Source organism: Camellia sinensis, chromosome 2 (genome assembly GCF_055761805.1).
Source record: "Camellia sinensis isolate YWXY chromosome 2, ASM5576180v1, whole genome shotgun sequence".
Classification (NCBI taxonomy): domain Eukaryota; kingdom Viridiplantae; phylum Streptophyta; class Magnoliopsida; order Ericales; family Theaceae; genus Camellia; species Camellia sinensis.
In genome coordinates, this window is record NC_138962.1 from 180,346,209 (window position 1) to 180,364,871 (window position 18,663).

Consider the following 18,663-nt stretch of genomic DNA (forward strand, 5'->3'; position numbering starts at 1 on the left):
TGAAAAGTCAAAGTTTTAAAATTTAAAAATAAAAATAGAAGGGTATCTTTAGAATTAATTATTTAAAATTTGAATTCAAAGCGTAATGATTACATTTCTTTAAAAAGTTTGAATTTTAAAAAATGGACTATCAATGTAGGATAGACGAAGTAAAATTTTGATTTCGTCGCTATTTTTGATGACTAAAAATAAATATATTTTTTAATTTTTTACAAAAAGATATGTAAAAAAATAGAGATGTAATTTGACCCAAATAAATGCACTTATTTAGTTTATGTCAAATAGTGTCTTAATCCATTAGAGTATTGATAAGTGTCTTTTACATTTCAACTAGCCCTTCTTACATAGTCATCAAAATTAGGAATGAAATTAAAATTTTATCATTAGAAGAGTCAAAATTTGAATAAAAAAATTACACTATATATACAAGCACACATGTACATGTACATCTACAATAAGAAACATAAGTTATATATATATATATATATATATTCACCCCAAAAAAGTTATATATATATATATATACACACAAAAAAAAGAACCAAAGTTTCACGCGTTTTTCTTTAAACCCCAAAATTATTCTTCATTACCTTGCACAAATGGAGATAGACGAAGAGACACATTGAAATACGAATAAAACTTCAGAGTTTAATTTGTCAAAATTGAAACACTAGGTTTAATGTGAAAAACATGTGAAACTTTGAGGTTTTTTTTTTTATATAATTAACCAAAAAAATAATAATAATACAAAAAAAGAAAAAAGAAAGAAAAAAAAGGATAAACAGAGAAGAAGAAAGTAAAACGTGAACACAATAATGGTGGGTTAGAAAGTAATCACAAAAACATTTACAAAAAATAAAAAGAGACACGAAAAAAATATGGCAAGTCTCTTTCTTTGAAATATATATATATATATATATATATGGATAAAACTCTAAGATTTAATTTGTCGAAATTAAAACATTGAGATTTAAAGTAAAAAATGCATAAAACCTCAAAGTTTTTTTTTGTAATTAACCCAAAAACAATCATATACAAATATTTTTCTCCAAAAAATTCAAAGATACATATATATATAAATACTCTTTCTGAAAATCACTTCTTTCAAATAAATATCATTTCTAAATAAATATCAAAGGGCTCAATTTTAAAAATAATGAGAAAGACAAAGGCATACAATTTTTTTTTCCTTGAAACATAGTCCAACCCAAACTTGTTGGGGTTTTACCCAAACAAGGCCCAAATCCTGAGCGAGCTATCCCAAGTGAGACTGGGCCTAGAATTGGGCCTAGAATTTGAAACTCAATCTGGCCCAAGCTTGTTGGCCTTTTACCTAAACCGAGCCCAAATCTTGGAAATGTCGATTGAAGTGAGACTAGGCCAAAAATTGGGCCTCAAAATTGAAACCCAACCCTGCCCAACCTCGTTGGGCTTTCACCTAAACAAAGCCTAAATCCTGGATTGGCCAACCCAAGTGAGATTGAGCCTTGAATTTGAAACCCAACCTGGCCCAAGCTCATTGGGATTTTACTCAAACAAAGGCCAAATCCTCGATAGGCCAGCCCAAGTTAGACAGAGCCTGGAATTGGGCCTTTAACTTGAAACCTAACCTGGCCCAAGCTCATTGGGCTTTTACTCAAATAAAGCCCAAGTTCTGGACATGCCTACACAAGTGAGATTGGGCCATAAATTTGAAACCCAGCTCAGCCCAGCCCAACCCATGAAAAATTATAACAAAAAAAAAAGTGAAGAAAAATTATTTTAAAAAAGACTCAAATCTTGGGCTAAGCCTGTAGGCCAGGCCACAAGCCCATAGAGGCAGCCTCTTGGCCCACTCATCAATCCACCATGCAAGCTCACTTAGGCTTAAGGTTTTGGCCTGCAGCCCAATGAAAGAAGCTTCACACATTTTCAACTTTCTACACCAAACAAGCCCATTATCATGGTGCGAAAGAATGGTCCATAAAATAATTGTGCTGATCTCTCTCATGAGCAAAAATGAACATCTTTCAAGTTTTAGGTTTGCCTTACTAACCATTTGAAACATGACAAGTCACTTGAAAGAAGAAAATAAATAAACCAGTTTAATTTACTTTCAAATTTTAAATTTCTTATCAAAATCTTAGTGCGCGTGATATTTTATCCTATACTTTCACTAGCATCAGTTCGTGTGGCAAACTGGTCGATGTCGGTCTTATTTTGCTGTTTTGTAATCCTAAGAATTGAGACCTGCATAAAAACAGATGAATAAAACAAATAAGTTTCGTATAAATAAAAAATTAAACACATAATTAGGTTTGAGTTGCGGCATGCTTGTCTCGTCTCATGTAATCAGCAAAAAAATCGATAAATGTAAACCAACATAATATAACATGATATGGACACGAAAAAGCAAAAAAAGGAAGAACCAAACAAGACAAACTAAAAACTATTGCATGCCACCATTACAATTATGACTGATACGAAATGCACAGTTCAAATACGAAATGCAAATATCTTGCAGTCCGTTTATGATATGCTCTTATATAAAATACGTATTCAATTATAAAACAAGAAATCATTATATATAGTAAATGTTAACAAACACTTCACACCTAATTAATACACAACGTATTGGTTTACTCTCAATGAGATGATTCACCATTAAATGTCATCTGCAAGGATCGACTGAACTCGCTGAGATCTCAAAATCTGATCTAAATATATCAATTGAAGAAGAAAATTCATATGCAACAATAAAGGTTTTGAAATATTATTCCGCTCCATAGAGCTTCCAAAATAACCCATTCCAAAAGACAAAGAAGTGTAGGCGGATGCAATCTCTATAGCTTTCAGCTTAGGTGAAGTCTCGGGAAGCTAAATAGGAAACAAACAAATAATAAGTCGTTTTTTTCCTTTAAAAAACCATTAAGGTTGAGGGTTGGGAGCTCTCGCTATTATAGGAGCCTCGGCTTGAACAACTAGAGTTTCGGCACTTTTATTAGGACCGTGTTCGCTACTATCTTGCATAATAGAGCATAAAACTTTAATGCAAGCAGAGCCCGGACCTGCCTGCAACCTGTGCAACAAAAATAATAACCATGTTAGATTCACAAGCTGGGGGTATACATAAATGGAAACAAAGAAAATGATTTTAGGAGACTTGTGACCATTTTCTCAGTGTTAAGGATCATCATAGTTTTTCTCTCTAGAATGAACACAACATCTACAACCGTCTTCGACCCCAAAGAAAAATCTCAAGAAGAAGAATATCATCTAATTTGCAGTACCAAGAAGATCAAAAGCAACGATTCAATGGGGAAGGAATAGATGGAAACCACTGAGGAGGTTTCCCTTCCGCAAAATCTCTCACCCCCACCTCACACATCTAGCCCTAAGATGATGGCTACACCAGTTGAGGGGCCAAAGGTTAAATCGTTCGAGAATGCCCTCACTACACCCAGAAATGAAGACTTCTACTTTGATGAGCTTGAAGACATCATCAATACTGAGAAAGATGATGATAGAGACACAGACATCCAAGATGGACATCATTCACAGAGGGAAGATGGGATACCCCAAATCGCCCTCCCAAAAAAATTATTGCAACAAATCCGACAACCTTGGGCCAATGCACTGCTTATCAGATCACTTGGGAAGACTATTAGATATAGCATGCTCTGTTCTAGAGTCAAAACACTCTGGAGGCTACAAGATGATTTCAATGCAATTAATCTGGGCAACAACTATTTTTTATTTAAGTTCTCATCTCAAGAGCACTGTGTCATGGTGTACTCAGGAGGTCCTTGGGTAATCATGGACCATTATCTTACAGTATGCAAATGGGAGCCTGACTTCAAGGCATCTGAAGCCTTTGAAACCACCACAGCTGTTTGGGTTAGGTTTCCAGAGCTTCCGATTGAATATTTTCAAGAAAAAATTTTATACACCATCACGAGGCAATTACGGAAATCTCTGAAGATTGATCTCACCATTGCCATGGCCACAAGAGGGCGATTTGCAAGAGCTTGCATTGAAGTGGACCTGAGAAAACCACTGTGTCCCAGATTCATTTTAGGTAAGAAAAGTTACAATATTGAGTATGAATCCATTCATTCATTTTGTTTTCATTGTGGCAGGGTAGATCACTGCAAGGAGCTCTGTAGATTCAAGGTAGCACATCGAACAAAACAGGTGACCCAGACCTCTAGCTCACCGCAGACAAGAGACCCACAAACAGTTGCTGAGACCTCCCAAACATCTCTTTCCGTGGACAACGGTAACCCGCACCAGATTGGGTCAGAGGAAGGGGACAAAGCTTTTGGGCCTTGGATGCTTGTACAAAAAAAGAACCGGCGCCCAACGGCCTATGAGAAAGTTCAACATCATGAGGCCAGCCCAAACTCCAACAAATATGCAGAGTTAGGTAACACTAGCCAACAGGAGGAGGCCCATACTAGAGGTAAAAAAAACTACAAGATCAGGCCAAGAGAAAGAGGCCTATAAGTCCAACCCAACCTATAAACCCACCACTCACAGTCAAAACAATCCAAGCCCATCTAAAGACCTAGTAACATCTTCGCAGATTGTAGCACCTGAACTACAAGCCCACTCATCTGTCATCTCACATCCCAAAGATACAAACAACTAGGATAAAGACCCCCTTATTCCTAATAGTGTACCTATCCAACCTGCCAAGCCTACTCCTTTGCAAGTAGATTTGCAATCCTCAAAAATCCCGATGGAGGAGCTCCTTGATGATAGCATTAACACACCCCTACCACACCCCATCAACACAAGTACTCCCCTAAACCCTCCACACATCCTTACCACAAACCTTCAAGCATCCTTGAAAGATGGAGACTCGCGCCACAGCAAACAACCAACGAAACCTACCATGGAGATTAGGAAAATACCACTACCACAGAGTTTGGTGCACAAGATGGAGAGCAATACGTTGAGCCTTTTACTAGAACCAGGTATAGAAGCAATTCACTGCGTAGACACAGTCTGGTGGATCGAACAGATAATGGTGAGAATCGAACCAAGTTGGAGCACCATTCCAGGGCCTCTAGTGCACTCATTTCAGATGGCATCCATGAGGTCAGTAGCCCAAGATCATCATAGGACTCAAAGCATCCTAACAAAACTAGCTTATGAACCATTACCACATTTCCCATCCATGGATTCTATGAAAATATTGATTTGGAACTGCCAAGGGGCAGGAAACAACACCTTCAAGCGCAACTTAAGATAACTCATCAAAACTCATAAACCTAAAATTCTGGTCCTCATGGAAACAAAAGTTACATTTAGCTCACTAGGGAACTTCAACAATCTGGGCTTCTCCACCTCTACAATGGTTGATCCAATAGGTAGAATTGGAGGAATCTGGATGCTCTGGGACACGGACCACGCTAATGTTCTAACCTCTTCTGTACCTAGCCAGTATATTCAAGCTACCATCCACAGGGAGGACTGAAGATTGGATTTTTTCTGCAGTCTATGCTAGTCCCAATCCAGCAACCAAGGACAAATCTCTGGAAGGAACTAGAGAGGACAACTAACACTATGACCCAACCTTGGTTGGTTGCTAGAGACTTCAACGACTTCACTGACCTAAGTGAAAGAAAGAGCTTCTCCCCCAACCATAACTTTACCAGATCACAAAGATTCAGAGACAGAATCAACAATTGCAACCTCATTGACATGGGCAGTGTAGGTCCTCAACTTACCTGGACCAATAACAGACAAGGATTGGCCAACACAATGGAACGACTGGACAAAGCAATGTGCAATGACCAATGGCAAGCTCTCTTCTTTGAAGGCACTGTAAGGACTCTACCTCGCACATACTCAGACCATTCCCCCTTAGTGGTCTTCACCCAAGGTATGCACCCCTCTAACTCTCAAAATAGGCCTTTTAGATGTTAAGCTGCTTGGTTTTGTCACTCTAATTTTATTGATGTTATTCAGAATTCGTGGATTAATATGTCTAATAACCTATTAGAAGCCATTGGTACCTTTACTCACAATGTCAAAATCTAGAATAAAAAGGTTTTTGGAAGTATTTTCAAGAGAAAAAGAACCCTTCTCGCTCGCATAGAGGGTATCCAAAAAGCCCAAGCTCTTTCCTTTTCCCACAATCTCCATATTTTAGAAAAGGACCTGGTTAAACAATTCAACAACACCCTTTTTCAAGAAGAAATTCTCTGGTTTCAAAAATCTAGATCCAAATGGTTGACTATGGGGGATAAAAACACCAGATTCTTTCATATATCTACCCTTAATAAAAGAAGGAAACTTAAAATTAATGTCCTTAAAGATGATGAGGGTAACTGGATTGCTGGAACTAATGACCTTCAAGCCCACATCATTGATCATTTTACCAACCTTTTCAAATATGAAGAGACTACTATTTTAGAGGATTGAAATAATATTGCTCAAACCAGATTCACTGTTGAAAATAATAATAGGCTCCTAGCCCCTATTTCTAACTCTAAGATTTGGAAGGCCATCAAAAACATCAAAGCTTTCAAAGCACCTGGCAAAGATGGCATTCAAGCTATTTTCTACCATCAACATTGGAACATTGTTGGCCCCTCCTTTTGCAATTTCATTAAGACCTGCTTTCATAATAAACTGGTCCCTCAGGAAATCAATGAAACCCAGATAGTTCTCATACCTAAACTTGACAACCCTGAGACCATTAAACAATTTAGGCCTATTAGCCTTTGCAATGTCACTTATAAGGCTATTACCAAGATCATTGTCAACAGAATTAGACCTCTCCTCCCTGACCTTATCAGTCCTAACCAAAGCAGTTTCATACCTGGTAGAACTACCATTGACAATATTATCATCACCCAAGAGATTATTCACACCCTTGGGTACAAGAAAGGTAAGTCTGGGGGTATGGTCATCAAAATTGATCTGGAAAAAGCTTATGATAGGATCTCCTAGGACTTCATTCAACATCCCCTTAAAGAATTTGGTCTCAATTCTGATTGGATTACCCTTATTATGAACTATGTTTCTACTGTTTGCTCTTCCATTCTCTGGAATGGTAAGACCCTTCCCAGAATAACCATGGGCAGAGGTCTCAGGCAAGGAGACCCTCTATCTCCATATCTTTTTGTCCTTTGCACGGAAAATCTCTCCAATATGATTAAAATTCACACTGATAGTGGCAGGTGGCAGGGCATTAAGGTTGCTAAGGATGGCCCTCCTATTTCCCATTTGTTTTTTGCTGATGATCTCTTTTTGTTTGCCAAAGCTAATAATAGCAATTGTGACTGTATTATGGAAGTTCTCTCTGAATTTTGTGATATGTCTGGTCAAAAAATCAACCTTCATAAATCCAAAATGTTTGTTTCCCCAAACCTCTCTAGAAGGGGAGCCCTTCCTCTCAGCCATAAATGTGGCATACCTTTAACTGATGACCTAGGTAAATACTTGGGCACACCCATTCTCCATTACAGAATGAACAAGAATTTCATCAAGGATATCATTGAGAAAATGTCCAAAAAACTTTCTGGATGGAAAGCCAAGAACCAGTCCTTAGCTGGTAGAACTACCCTGGTTAAATCTGTTAGATCTGCCATCCCTAACCACTTCATGCAAACCATGGAAATCCCCCAGGCAAGTGTGTGAACACATAGATAAACTGAATAGAAACTTCCTGTGGGGCTGTTTTGAAAGTGCCAGGAAAATTCATCTTGTTAACTGGAACCAAGTGTGTAAAAACAAGAAACATGGGGGGCTTGGTATAAGAAAAGCTAGAGAGCAAAATTCAACTTTCATTTCTAAATTGGGTTGGAAGTTAATTAGTAATGCTGAGGATCTTTGGTGCAAAGTTCTTAAATCCAAATACCTCAGAAAACATTCTATATCTAGTTGGCCAACCAAAAGAAGAGCCTCTCACACTTGGAAAAGCATTATCAAGAACAGAGATGTACTAGATAAAAATATCAAGCGGAATGTGGGTACAGTTGAAGACATCTCCTTATGGACTGACTGGTGGTGTGGATCACAGCCTCTTTGCAACAAATACCAGGGCCCTCGTATTGATAATAGAGCGAAAGTCAGCTCTATTCTTGATGATGAAGGAAAATGAGATCTGTCTACAATTGAAGATGTCATCTCTCAACAAGACAAGGAAGAAATTCTCAATATATACAGGCCCAGGTATGTGACTTTCATAGATGGTCCATTATGGAAGGGCTCTACTACTGGAAACTACTCCACTGCAGCAGCCTATCAAGCCATATCAGGGCAAGATGACAATGGTGAAGATTGGCAGTGGCTGTGGAAGTTAAAAGCTCCCCCAAAAATCAAAAGCTTCTTGTGGCTGGCTGTGCAAGATAAACTCCTAACCAACCACAAGAGGCTTATCAGAGATCTTTCATTGACTAACAATTTGTCCCAGATGCCAGATCAGTAGGGAAGACATCCTCCATCTACTCAGAGGTTGCCCTAAAGCAAAAACAATATGGTTACTTCTGAGGGACTCCAACTGGTGGCAAAACTGTATAACTACTCCCCTTCAGGATTGGATCAAAGCTAACCTTAAAAGTAAAGTGCAATTCAATGGAGTGCAATGGCCCCTAATCTTCATAGCAGCACTTTGGAGCATGTAGAAGGAGAGAAACAGAGTTGTTTTTGAGAACCACACCCAACCCCCGTCTGTCAGTGTCAAGCTCATTCTAGAGCAAGCAGAGGAAACTCAGCAAGCATTCCAGAACTTCTTGAATCCAAATTATACAAATCCAGCACTAACTAAATGGCCTTGTCACATTGCAGGAAAACTCAAACTCAACGTTGATGGCTGCTCCAAAGGAGATCCAGGGCAATCAGGCTATGGTGGACTACTAAAAGATAAAGTCGGCTCCTGGGTATGGGGCTACCATGGTTACCTAGGCCATTGCACTAGCCTGGAAGCAGAAATTTGGGGCATCTACAGAGGATTGACCATCATTATGCAAAAAGGGTTGTCCAACATCACCATTGAAATTGACTCTCAGAATGCCATGGAAATGCTCAGAGAAGGTGCGGCCAATACTTCACCTTATCGAGCCATTGTTGAGGATGCTAAGTTCCTTATCAGCAGGTGCGAGTGTTCTATCCAGCATATCCCCAGGGAAGGCAACCACAGTGCTGATGTATTGGCCAACATTGGAGTTAATCAACAAGAACATCTAGTGTATCTAGAGAATCCACTTAGCTCTCTTCTCTTTGTTCTTATCACTGATATGGTGAATGCTAATTCTGGAAGAGATTGAACTATCCCAGGACTGCTCTGTTTGTAAACTCTATGTTTTAACTTATTCCTATGAATCAAAAAAGGAAAATGGTTTTTGTTGGTTTAACAAAAAAATAAATAATGAAAACTGAACATATAGAAGAAAGCACTAAACAAAACAAAAATCAAAAAAACATGAAGACCTTTACAAAAATATCCCGGTATTAAACTAGCCTCATACCAAGAAAATATAATGTTCCTTGTAGTAAAAGATAAATTAAAATTGCACGTTTCTAAGACACAATTTTCTTTTTGTTTTTTTTTTAATTTTTTATTCTGTTAGTTATACTTCCCAAAATAAAATAAAATAACATTTTTGAACAAGGATACATACAGTGATGATGAGACACAGCACTCTCGAGCAGTAAATCCTTTCATTAAATACTCTCCAGCACCACTAACGCAACAACCAACTATAAATGGAGCCCCAAACGGACCTTTTGAGGATGCCCAACAACCGGAGCCACAAATTGCTACTAATCCCACACGTCCACTTATCTGTTAAAAATATTTGAAGAATAAATTTCAAGTTTAGCCGAATAATGATCCATTTTAGAAATGATGTCATGCAAATTTCAACTTTTAGGTGTGAATTGTGATCGACAGAGGCATCAAATCTAAATAAAAGACAAGCCAGAAAAGCATTGAAAACAAAAAATGATGCCAAATAGGCCATTAAAAACTTGGTTAACTTCATCAAATGAGCTGGCTACCCAATAACCACTTCAAGGTTTCATTCACTACAAAGAAAAGCATTTCTTTCGCGTGGTTGTTGGGAACTTGGGAGGACAAAATGTCACAAAGGAACTGATTTTTTTTTTTTTTTTTTAAATCAAAGCCTCTGAATCCCCCTCTCTTTTTCACACACACACAACTTCGTACACCAAACCGTCAATGGCCACCAGTCAACTCCTCCCATAGTACACCAATTCAACCACCATCGCCATACTTAGGTTAATTTTTTATTTTTATTTTTATTTTTATTTTTTTTGATAAATAAACAAACTTTATTAGAAAAGTATCAATATGATGCAAGGAATACAAAAATTCAGACCCCTAAGGAGAAAAGCTAAGATATCAAATCCTCTACAAAATTTACAAAAGTCAAAACATCTGGATCTACCAAACCTGTAACCCAATTATATAACACTGTGAGCAACCTTCTTTCCAACCAAGGAATCGAATGAGACACCCCTTGGAAAACATGCATGTTACGCTCCAACCAAATAAGTCACATTAAACAATGAGAAGCAGGCATCCATGCCTTCCGACGCCTCCTCCCAACCCTGCCCCCAGCCCAACTTTGCAGAACTGCCAACTCGGAACCTAGCTGCACCTAAACCAAACCAAAAGTCACAACAATGATCATCCAAAGCCGAGAAGGAACTAGAAAATGAACAAGCAAGTTGCTCCACCGACTCAGAATCACCACAACACAAACAACACCAATTTGCCAAGATATGCCCACGCCGAATTAATTATCAATCGTCAAGATACATCCTCAAGTTGCTGTCCACACAAAGAAAGCTACCTTGGATGGCGTGCCTAACAACCAAATACACTTCCAAGGGAATAAACCCGCGTCATCGTGAACAAGTGCACCATAATACAATGACATGGAAAAGAGCCACTTGAAGCTCGGGCAAACCCAAACCATAGAATCCTCACCTACAACCCCAGTTTGCACCCCCTCCCAATCCTGAACATCTCGACGCAACCGCACATTCCAAACCACCACCTGTCCCTACCAAGTCCACACTGCGCCCACCAAAAGCTCGCAATCTTATGCAATCCCAAAAATCAAAGAAAACAACTGCTCCAAAAAGGTTATCATCACACCACCTATGATGCTAGAAACGAACTCTATCCCCCACCCATACCTTCAACCTAACCCTACTCCAAAACTCCTCCTAACGCAACCAAATTCCCTTCCAAACATCACGACTATGAGACTGCCCCACCCTACTTGAACACCACCCCTCTTTCCCCAAGCCAAACTTCGCCACAACCATCTTATGCCATAAATGTTCCCTCTCCCCCACAAAGCGCCACAACAACTTACCCAACAAAACAAGATTAAACATAACCAGCTACCGAACCCCCGAACCCCCAAACCCCCTTTCTCCTTTGGCCGACAAACTCAATCCCAAGCCACCAAATGAGAGTGAGAACCCTCTCCCTCATCCCCCCATAAAAAGTCCCGATGCAACTTCTCAATCTGCTTCGCAACTGCCACCAAAATCATATGAAACAACATAAAATAAATAGGGATACTTGACAAAACACTCTTGATCGAAGTAACCCTCCCTCCTTCAGATAAATATTGCCGTTTCCATCCTGCCAGTTGCCGCTGCACACAATCCACTATCCCATCCCACACCCCTCAGGCCTTGAAAGAGGCTCCAAAGGTAGACCAAGATATAAAATCAACAAAGATGCCACCTTGCACCCCAAAATTGCTGCGAAGACTTGCAGCCGTGTCACTTCTCCGATTGGAATCAATTTAGACTTCAAAAGATTAACCCAAAGACCTGACACTGCCTCAAAACACCATAGCACACACCGAAGATGGCCAATTTGATCAGCACCAGCATTACAAAATATAAGTGCATCGTCTACATAAAAAAGATGGGATACAACCAATGAGGTAGATCTAGAACCCACTTCGAAGCCCTGCAACAAGCCTCCATGAACCGCCCTCGACAACAAATGTCCCAGAGCCTCCATTACCAGTAGGAATAACATCAGGGACAAAGGATCGCCCTGCCGCAAACCTCTGTGCGTAGGAAAAAATCTTGCTGGGGAACCATTAACCAATATCGACATCCGCACCATGGATATACAAAAATGTATCCACAGCCTCCAAGTAATCCCAAAACCCATCATCTCCATCACATACAATAGGAACTCCCAATTAACATTATCATATGCCTGCTCAATAGCTAGTTTGCAAATAATCCCCTCATTTCTTTGCCTCAATCTCGAATCCACACTCTCATTGGCTACCAAAAATGCATCCAAAATTTACCTACCACCCACAAAAGCATTTTGAGAATCAGAGATCACCCCCTCCAGCACCCCTCGAAGCCGATACGCCAACAACTTGGCCAACAATTTATATACACTACCCAACAGACTGATGCGCCGAAAGTCACCGATATCCTCCGCCCCACACTTCTTTGGAATTAATGCGCAATAAAAGTGGCATTCAAGCTCCTCTCAAACTGTCCCATCCGATGGAACTGGTCAAACATGGCCATCACATCTTCCTTCACCACTCCCTAACAGTGCTGGAAGAAGGCAATAGAGAACCGTCTGGCCCAGGCGACTTATACCCAACCATACTCCGTAGCGCCTAAAACACCTTTTCTTCCGTAAACGATCTCTCCAGCAAAGAGCCATCAACCTATGAGATCGCATCAAAATAGACCCCATCCAACCTCCGCCTCCAAGCTCCCTTATCAGCCCGAAATAAATGCTCATAGAAATCCACTATGGCCCCCCTAATCTCCTTCGAAGATGATAACTCTACCTCATTCACCCGCAATCTCCCTATTTGATTCACCCGCCAATGCGCATTAGCCATACGATGAAAAAATCTCGTATTTCGATCCCTATCCTTCAACCACAAGCATCTCGATTTCTATCGATAGCTAATCTCCTCCATACGAGCTACCTGCATAAATTCCTTACAAGCCACCTCCCGACGAACCACATTCTCTTCAAACAATATCCCCGCTTCCTCCCTCTCCTCCCACCCCTGCATAACTGGTAAAATATTTGCCTTTTAAGTCTCCAACTGTCCAAACACCTCCGTATTCACTGCCTCAAATCAGACTTGAGAAGCTTTAATTTCTAACCTAGGCGACAATTGGGATCCCCAAGCACACTATAACTGCCCCACCACCCCCGCACTCCTTCCCTAAAACCTTCAGAAAAAAGTCACATTCTCCAAACAAAATGGCATTGATGCACTCCTAATCCCCCCACTATCCAATAGAACTAGCCAATGATCCGAAACAGGACGATGCAACCTCAATTGTGTCACCTGTGAGAAATGCTCCTCTCAATCTCCAATAACCAAAAACCTAACGATACGGGACATCGCTCTGCCCCCAGGCTAAGTATATCCACCCCCCTTAAAGCGGCAAATCCACCAATTCCATCTCATCAATAAACAAAGAAAAAACCCACGTAGATCCTAACACTGAGCTCGCTCCCTGCTTCTCCTCCATACACCACACCACATTGAAGTCACCAACCACACACCAAGGAACCCCCTAGCAAAAAGCAATGCATTGTAACTCCTCCCAAAAAGTAGCTCATTCCAAAACTCTCACGGGAACCATAGACCCTGGTAAAGGCCTGTCGATAATCATCTGCAACACAACAACAAACACGATAACGAGAAAGCCCCCTACTCCACATCCTCCTTCTCTACCACTCAACGATCCCAATGCAGAAAAACAACCCCTGCCACCCCGATGCCGGTAAGAAAGTCCAACCCACAAAGTGGCCCCCCCAAAGCTCCTTAACGAACTCCCCCTCCCCCATGTATTCCATCTTTGCTTCCTGAAGACACACCACATCCGCCCTGACACTTCTTAGCAAAGACCGAACCAAGACCCTTTTCCTCCTATCATTCAACCCATGCACATTCCATGACAAAATTTTCAGCTACATAGCAACATCATTTGATCTCCTCGGCTCTTTCTAACACCGCTCCCCACCCTTCTTTTGTCCCGATCATAATTTATAGAGCATTCTAATTTACACAACTCCCTAGTATTCTTTCATTTTTGTCCTCTAGTTCGCGCCTCCTTTCCTAAGGAACACCCTCTCTCCAGGATTCCTCTATTGTAGAAAACAATTTTAAAGCCTCAACTTCATGACCCTCAAAGGAAACACCCAAATATTGACCAACCTCATTAATACGGGATAGCACCCAGGCTAATACCTCCTCTGGTTGCAGAGGATCAGTTCCTTGAAAGTCCACATCTATTGCAGGCTCTTCATCAGTGTCCACCTTATCCACCATATTCGTCTCAACAGACACTGCCTCTGGCTGAACCACCATGGCCATCTCGTCTGCCTTATTTGCCCAACGAACGTCGTCATCCCCCTCCACTTCCGTGCGCCCATCACAGCAAGCCGACGTATCCCAAAAAAGCTCCTCTATCATCGGCAACCCACTACACGATGATAAATCCACATCCACAACACGATCAGCCTGTTGAAAGTTCGACAACGTCCTCCTTGCAAGCCCCGAATGCTCATGCAACTTCGACAATGACCCTACCACTCGATCAGTCGACTGTCATAGCCCACTTCCGTCGCACTTCGACGTTGAAACAAGATTCACATCTGGATTGCTTTGCTTTGACGCATCTAGGTTGGATTGACCCAACCCATTAGACCTTAGCCTACCAACGTAACTCCTCTGGCCTAACAAGTTGATCCCATGGCCCAACTCTCCCCCACCTCTTTATTAGCCCCAGTCTGTTTGCCCACATCTTGGCGCATAACTTTTTGGGCCTTAAATTGACCCAGTGAACCATCTCCCTTAGTCCTCCAATTGGGTCTCACAAGGATTGACCTACCCCATTAGCCCTCACTCTTAAAAGTCCTCCCAAATCTTTGCAGATAATCCTCCACCCCCAAATTATGCGACTTACTCTAATCAAATCTTCCCAAATCATGACCTACCAATTCCAACCCCACACCATCACACAACCCTTCCGGCGACAAAACATGAACCATTGATGGACCTACCTCCATCCACACTAGAAGAGAACTCCCACGAACCCCACTGGACAAACATTTGTGGTTGTGTAGATTCAGAGTTCCGAATTCTCAATCGAACACAGCCCAAATCAACTGAGGACTAGTCAGCCTCCACACCAATTGCTAACATCACGACACACCTCTTCGCGACAAAGATGTAAAGGTAAGCCCACCAAACCTAAGAAGCATGGACACGGACATGGACACGTGACACGACACGAATACAACATAGACACGCCGACATGTGAATTTTCAAAAAATGCAGGACACGAATGTGGGGCACACGCATGAAATATATAATTTTATATATTTATTATATGCTATATATATAAATATATCACTCAAAGATAATAAAAAAAAAATTCAATATAACACTAATTCCTATAAATTTATATAGCTTTTGTTTTATTATTATATCTTAAGTTGTTTTATTCAAACTTATAATTAGTTTCACGTGTCTAAACGATAGACACGTGTGTTTGAGCGATTAGCACGTATGTCTTCCAAGTGTCCAAAGAGTGTCTGGGCCTTTAAAAAAATTTAAAAATAGGACATGTTTTGAAGAGTGTTGGACACGTGCCTTAAGAGTGTCTAAAAAGTGTCGGTGTCCGACACAGACACGACACGGATACGTTACCTTCTTAGAAGTGTCTGTGCTTTTTAGCTTCAAATGAATCCAAACACTTTTCTCTGAAGTTGGCGTCTAATTGGAGGCACAAAGAGCCAAAGGCGACCACCATTCCAACCTTAGATCACTCCCATCGACAATCCACCTTCGCCATAACAACGATTCCACTTCATACAACGTCGGAAAAACAAACAAGAACACCTAGCCCCCTAACGGTCGCACCTCCACCTACCCTGAGATCTTCCACCAACGTCTTACCCAATCACACATGGCCCCAAAGCCCACCCCCTTATCACCTCTCCCTCCTACCCTACCCACCAAGTATCTGTCCAGCAACCCGAAACCACCCCATCTCAAAACTTAGGTGTCACAAATTCCCCATCAGAGACACACTGGTCAACTTGACCCACCGGTGGTACAACCTTCACCAGAACCACCTTTCCATACATCCCACTAGACCATTTCACCCACCCATCCCCCAGTTTGAATTCTTCCATAACCAACGCAACTCCCTCCTAACCATCCCTAAAAGTCGACATGGGTATGAAAATTTGCTCCCTGCATGGTCCAATCATCACCATGACTTGCACCGAGGACCCTCCTCTTACCTCCCCAAACCCATGCTACTAGACTTCGACGACCCAAGAATTTCAGATTGCTTGGCGCTTGCGACGCCACCCTCAGCTTCCTCACAATCCAACATACTTCAAATCCGATGAAAACCACAACCCGCCGAAGCCCCTTTCCCCTTTCCACAATCAATAGACTTCGGCGACCTATCGAGTCCACCGACGACTCCTACTCAAACGAGCAACCGCTAAGGAAAAGGATTCGCCGGCGTGGACTAGTTTCTTTTGCATTAGGTAACATTATTCACTCCTAAAATCTCGGAGCCAATTTTGGAAAAAAATCTCTATGTTTGTTTGCATCCCCATGTGCAAGAAAGACCCTTGGGTTTATTAAATAAGAACAATAGAAAAATAATGATACAATTTAAGAAATTGAGACAAATAATATAGAAACTCTTTGCATATATAACAAGAAAATGCCACAAAAACAAAGCAGATAATCACCTTCAATGCAATGCCACCACTTGAAGCTCCACATGCTATATGTCCTTTAGTGTCAACACAAATATCCCCAATAGTATCTTCTGACACATTCAACGTACATAATTGACCATGATCCCCATATGTCTTCAAATGATCACATGGTAGAACTTCTGTTTGTGGAACACATGCAAAAACGTTCATAAATGCAAAATAAACTTTAATAAAACAGCCCAACCATAAAATAGAGAGAGAGAGAGAGAGAGAGAGAGAGAGAGAAGATAAAGTAATTGACATACTTATCATGGTAAAATATTTAGTTGTGAATACCAAAAACAAACCAATTGCTACTAATTTTTTTCAATCTAAACCTTTTTGATGAAGATACCCTTTTATCTATGGGATAAATTACACTTTATCCTCTTGAACTAGTATCACCTAATATCACTTTACCCTTCAACTGAAAAATGCTACATTTGCCACATTGATTTACAAATTTGTATCAATGTAAACAATTTATTTCTTAGATAAATGAAAATTTGACATGTGATTTGCACATGACATCTCAAATCAAATGCCTAAAATAACATCATCAATTTGTTTGGTTTAGTATTTAAAAATTGTTTTTGAGCTTTTTATTTTTCATATTTTTTTTTGGCCTTCAGTGAAACTCCTCATATTTTAGTCTCTTTTTTTTTTTCTTTTTCCATTTTTTTTTTTTGAACATCTAATCTAGATGCATCTAAAAAAAGTTCATTAAAGATGAAAATACATTAACATACTAGTTTTTTTGTTTTCCATTTTTTATTTTTTCGTCTTTAGTAAACTTCTTTTAGATTTCCTTACAAATATTTTACTTTTTAGGTGCATTTAAAAGTTTAATTTTTTTTTTTTTACTAAAATATGAAAGAAAAAGTTTTACTAAAGATCCCAAAAAAAAAAAAAAACCACAAAAATCAAAAAACTCAAAAACTATAATTGGGTTTAAAAACCAAAGAAAGTATAAAATTTTTTAGTTGAGGGGGTTAGAGTGATATTGAGTGATAGTTGAAGGGGATAAAGTATAACTTACCCCTATAGTTGAAAGGGTATTTTCGTAATTGCGATCCAAATTGAAAAGAAAAAAAAATAGATAAAGGGGGTTAAGTGTTACAATTTTAGTTTAAGGGGATAAAGTCAAGCGTGACGAGTTTTTTTTTTTTTTTTTTTGTGGGGGGGGGGGGATTGTAAAGTGAGCTATGGTCGTGGATACCAAATAAAAAATGAAATTGACATATTTAGCATGAACATCCTCCTCTCTCAAACATATTTATCATGAAACAAGTAATTGACATATTCAGTTATGGTACACCACTTAATTATTGCCAACTTTGGGAGGTACGGGAATGTTCTATTTAAAATCTAAATGGCATGGAGTACCTGATAAAACAGCATTTGCTCGAGTGCTAGAAGAAAGTTCTCCATCAATTTCTTCTTTCATGGCTTTTGCATCATCAAGCATTGATTTGTATTTTTCCCACTGTCTTTTTGCCCTCTCTGTAACCAGCCACTGTTTCCAAAAGATACACAGCAAGTATGATAACTAATTCAAGAATAAAGAACAGATTACTAAAGAAATTTAAGACCAACGTATTCAAGAAAAAATATTAATATATAGGGAAATGGAAATTTAGACAGATATGGCAGAAAACTAAGAGAGTTTACCTCATCAGCATCTGGTATACTTGCCGGCAAAGGAATACCCTTGGATTTTGCCCACATACATGCACCTTCACCAACCAAGAAGCTAGAAACACAAAAAAATGCCTCATAAGAAAACAAAAATCTGAGGGAGAACAAAAATCCAATTTGACATGATGTTGAAGTAAGAAACTAATTTATCTCCTCAATAAATCATTTCTTTCAGATTTTGAATTAAAGAC

The 18,663-nt window shown here is 39.8% G+C and overlaps 1 protein-coding gene across 1 annotated transcript; it reads right to left on the reverse strand.

The window, feature by feature from the left end:
* Positions 1-1,945: 1,945 nt before the first annotated feature.
* Positions 1,946-18,273, reverse strand: LOC145789241 (putative threonine aspartase). Its single transcript, XM_082916290.1, has 4 exons — positions 18,161-18,273; positions 16,766-16,914; positions 9,615-9,778; positions 1,946-3,058 (listed from the first exon to the last, which is right to left on the reverse strand). The coding sequence occupies exons 1-4, from the start codon at positions 18,240-18,242 to the stop codon at positions 2,908-2,910; spliced, it is 546 nt and encodes a 181-aa protein (XP_082772416.1). The 5' UTR covers positions 18,243-18,273; the 3' UTR covers positions 1,946-2,907.
* Positions 18,274-18,663: the final 390 nt, after the last annotated feature.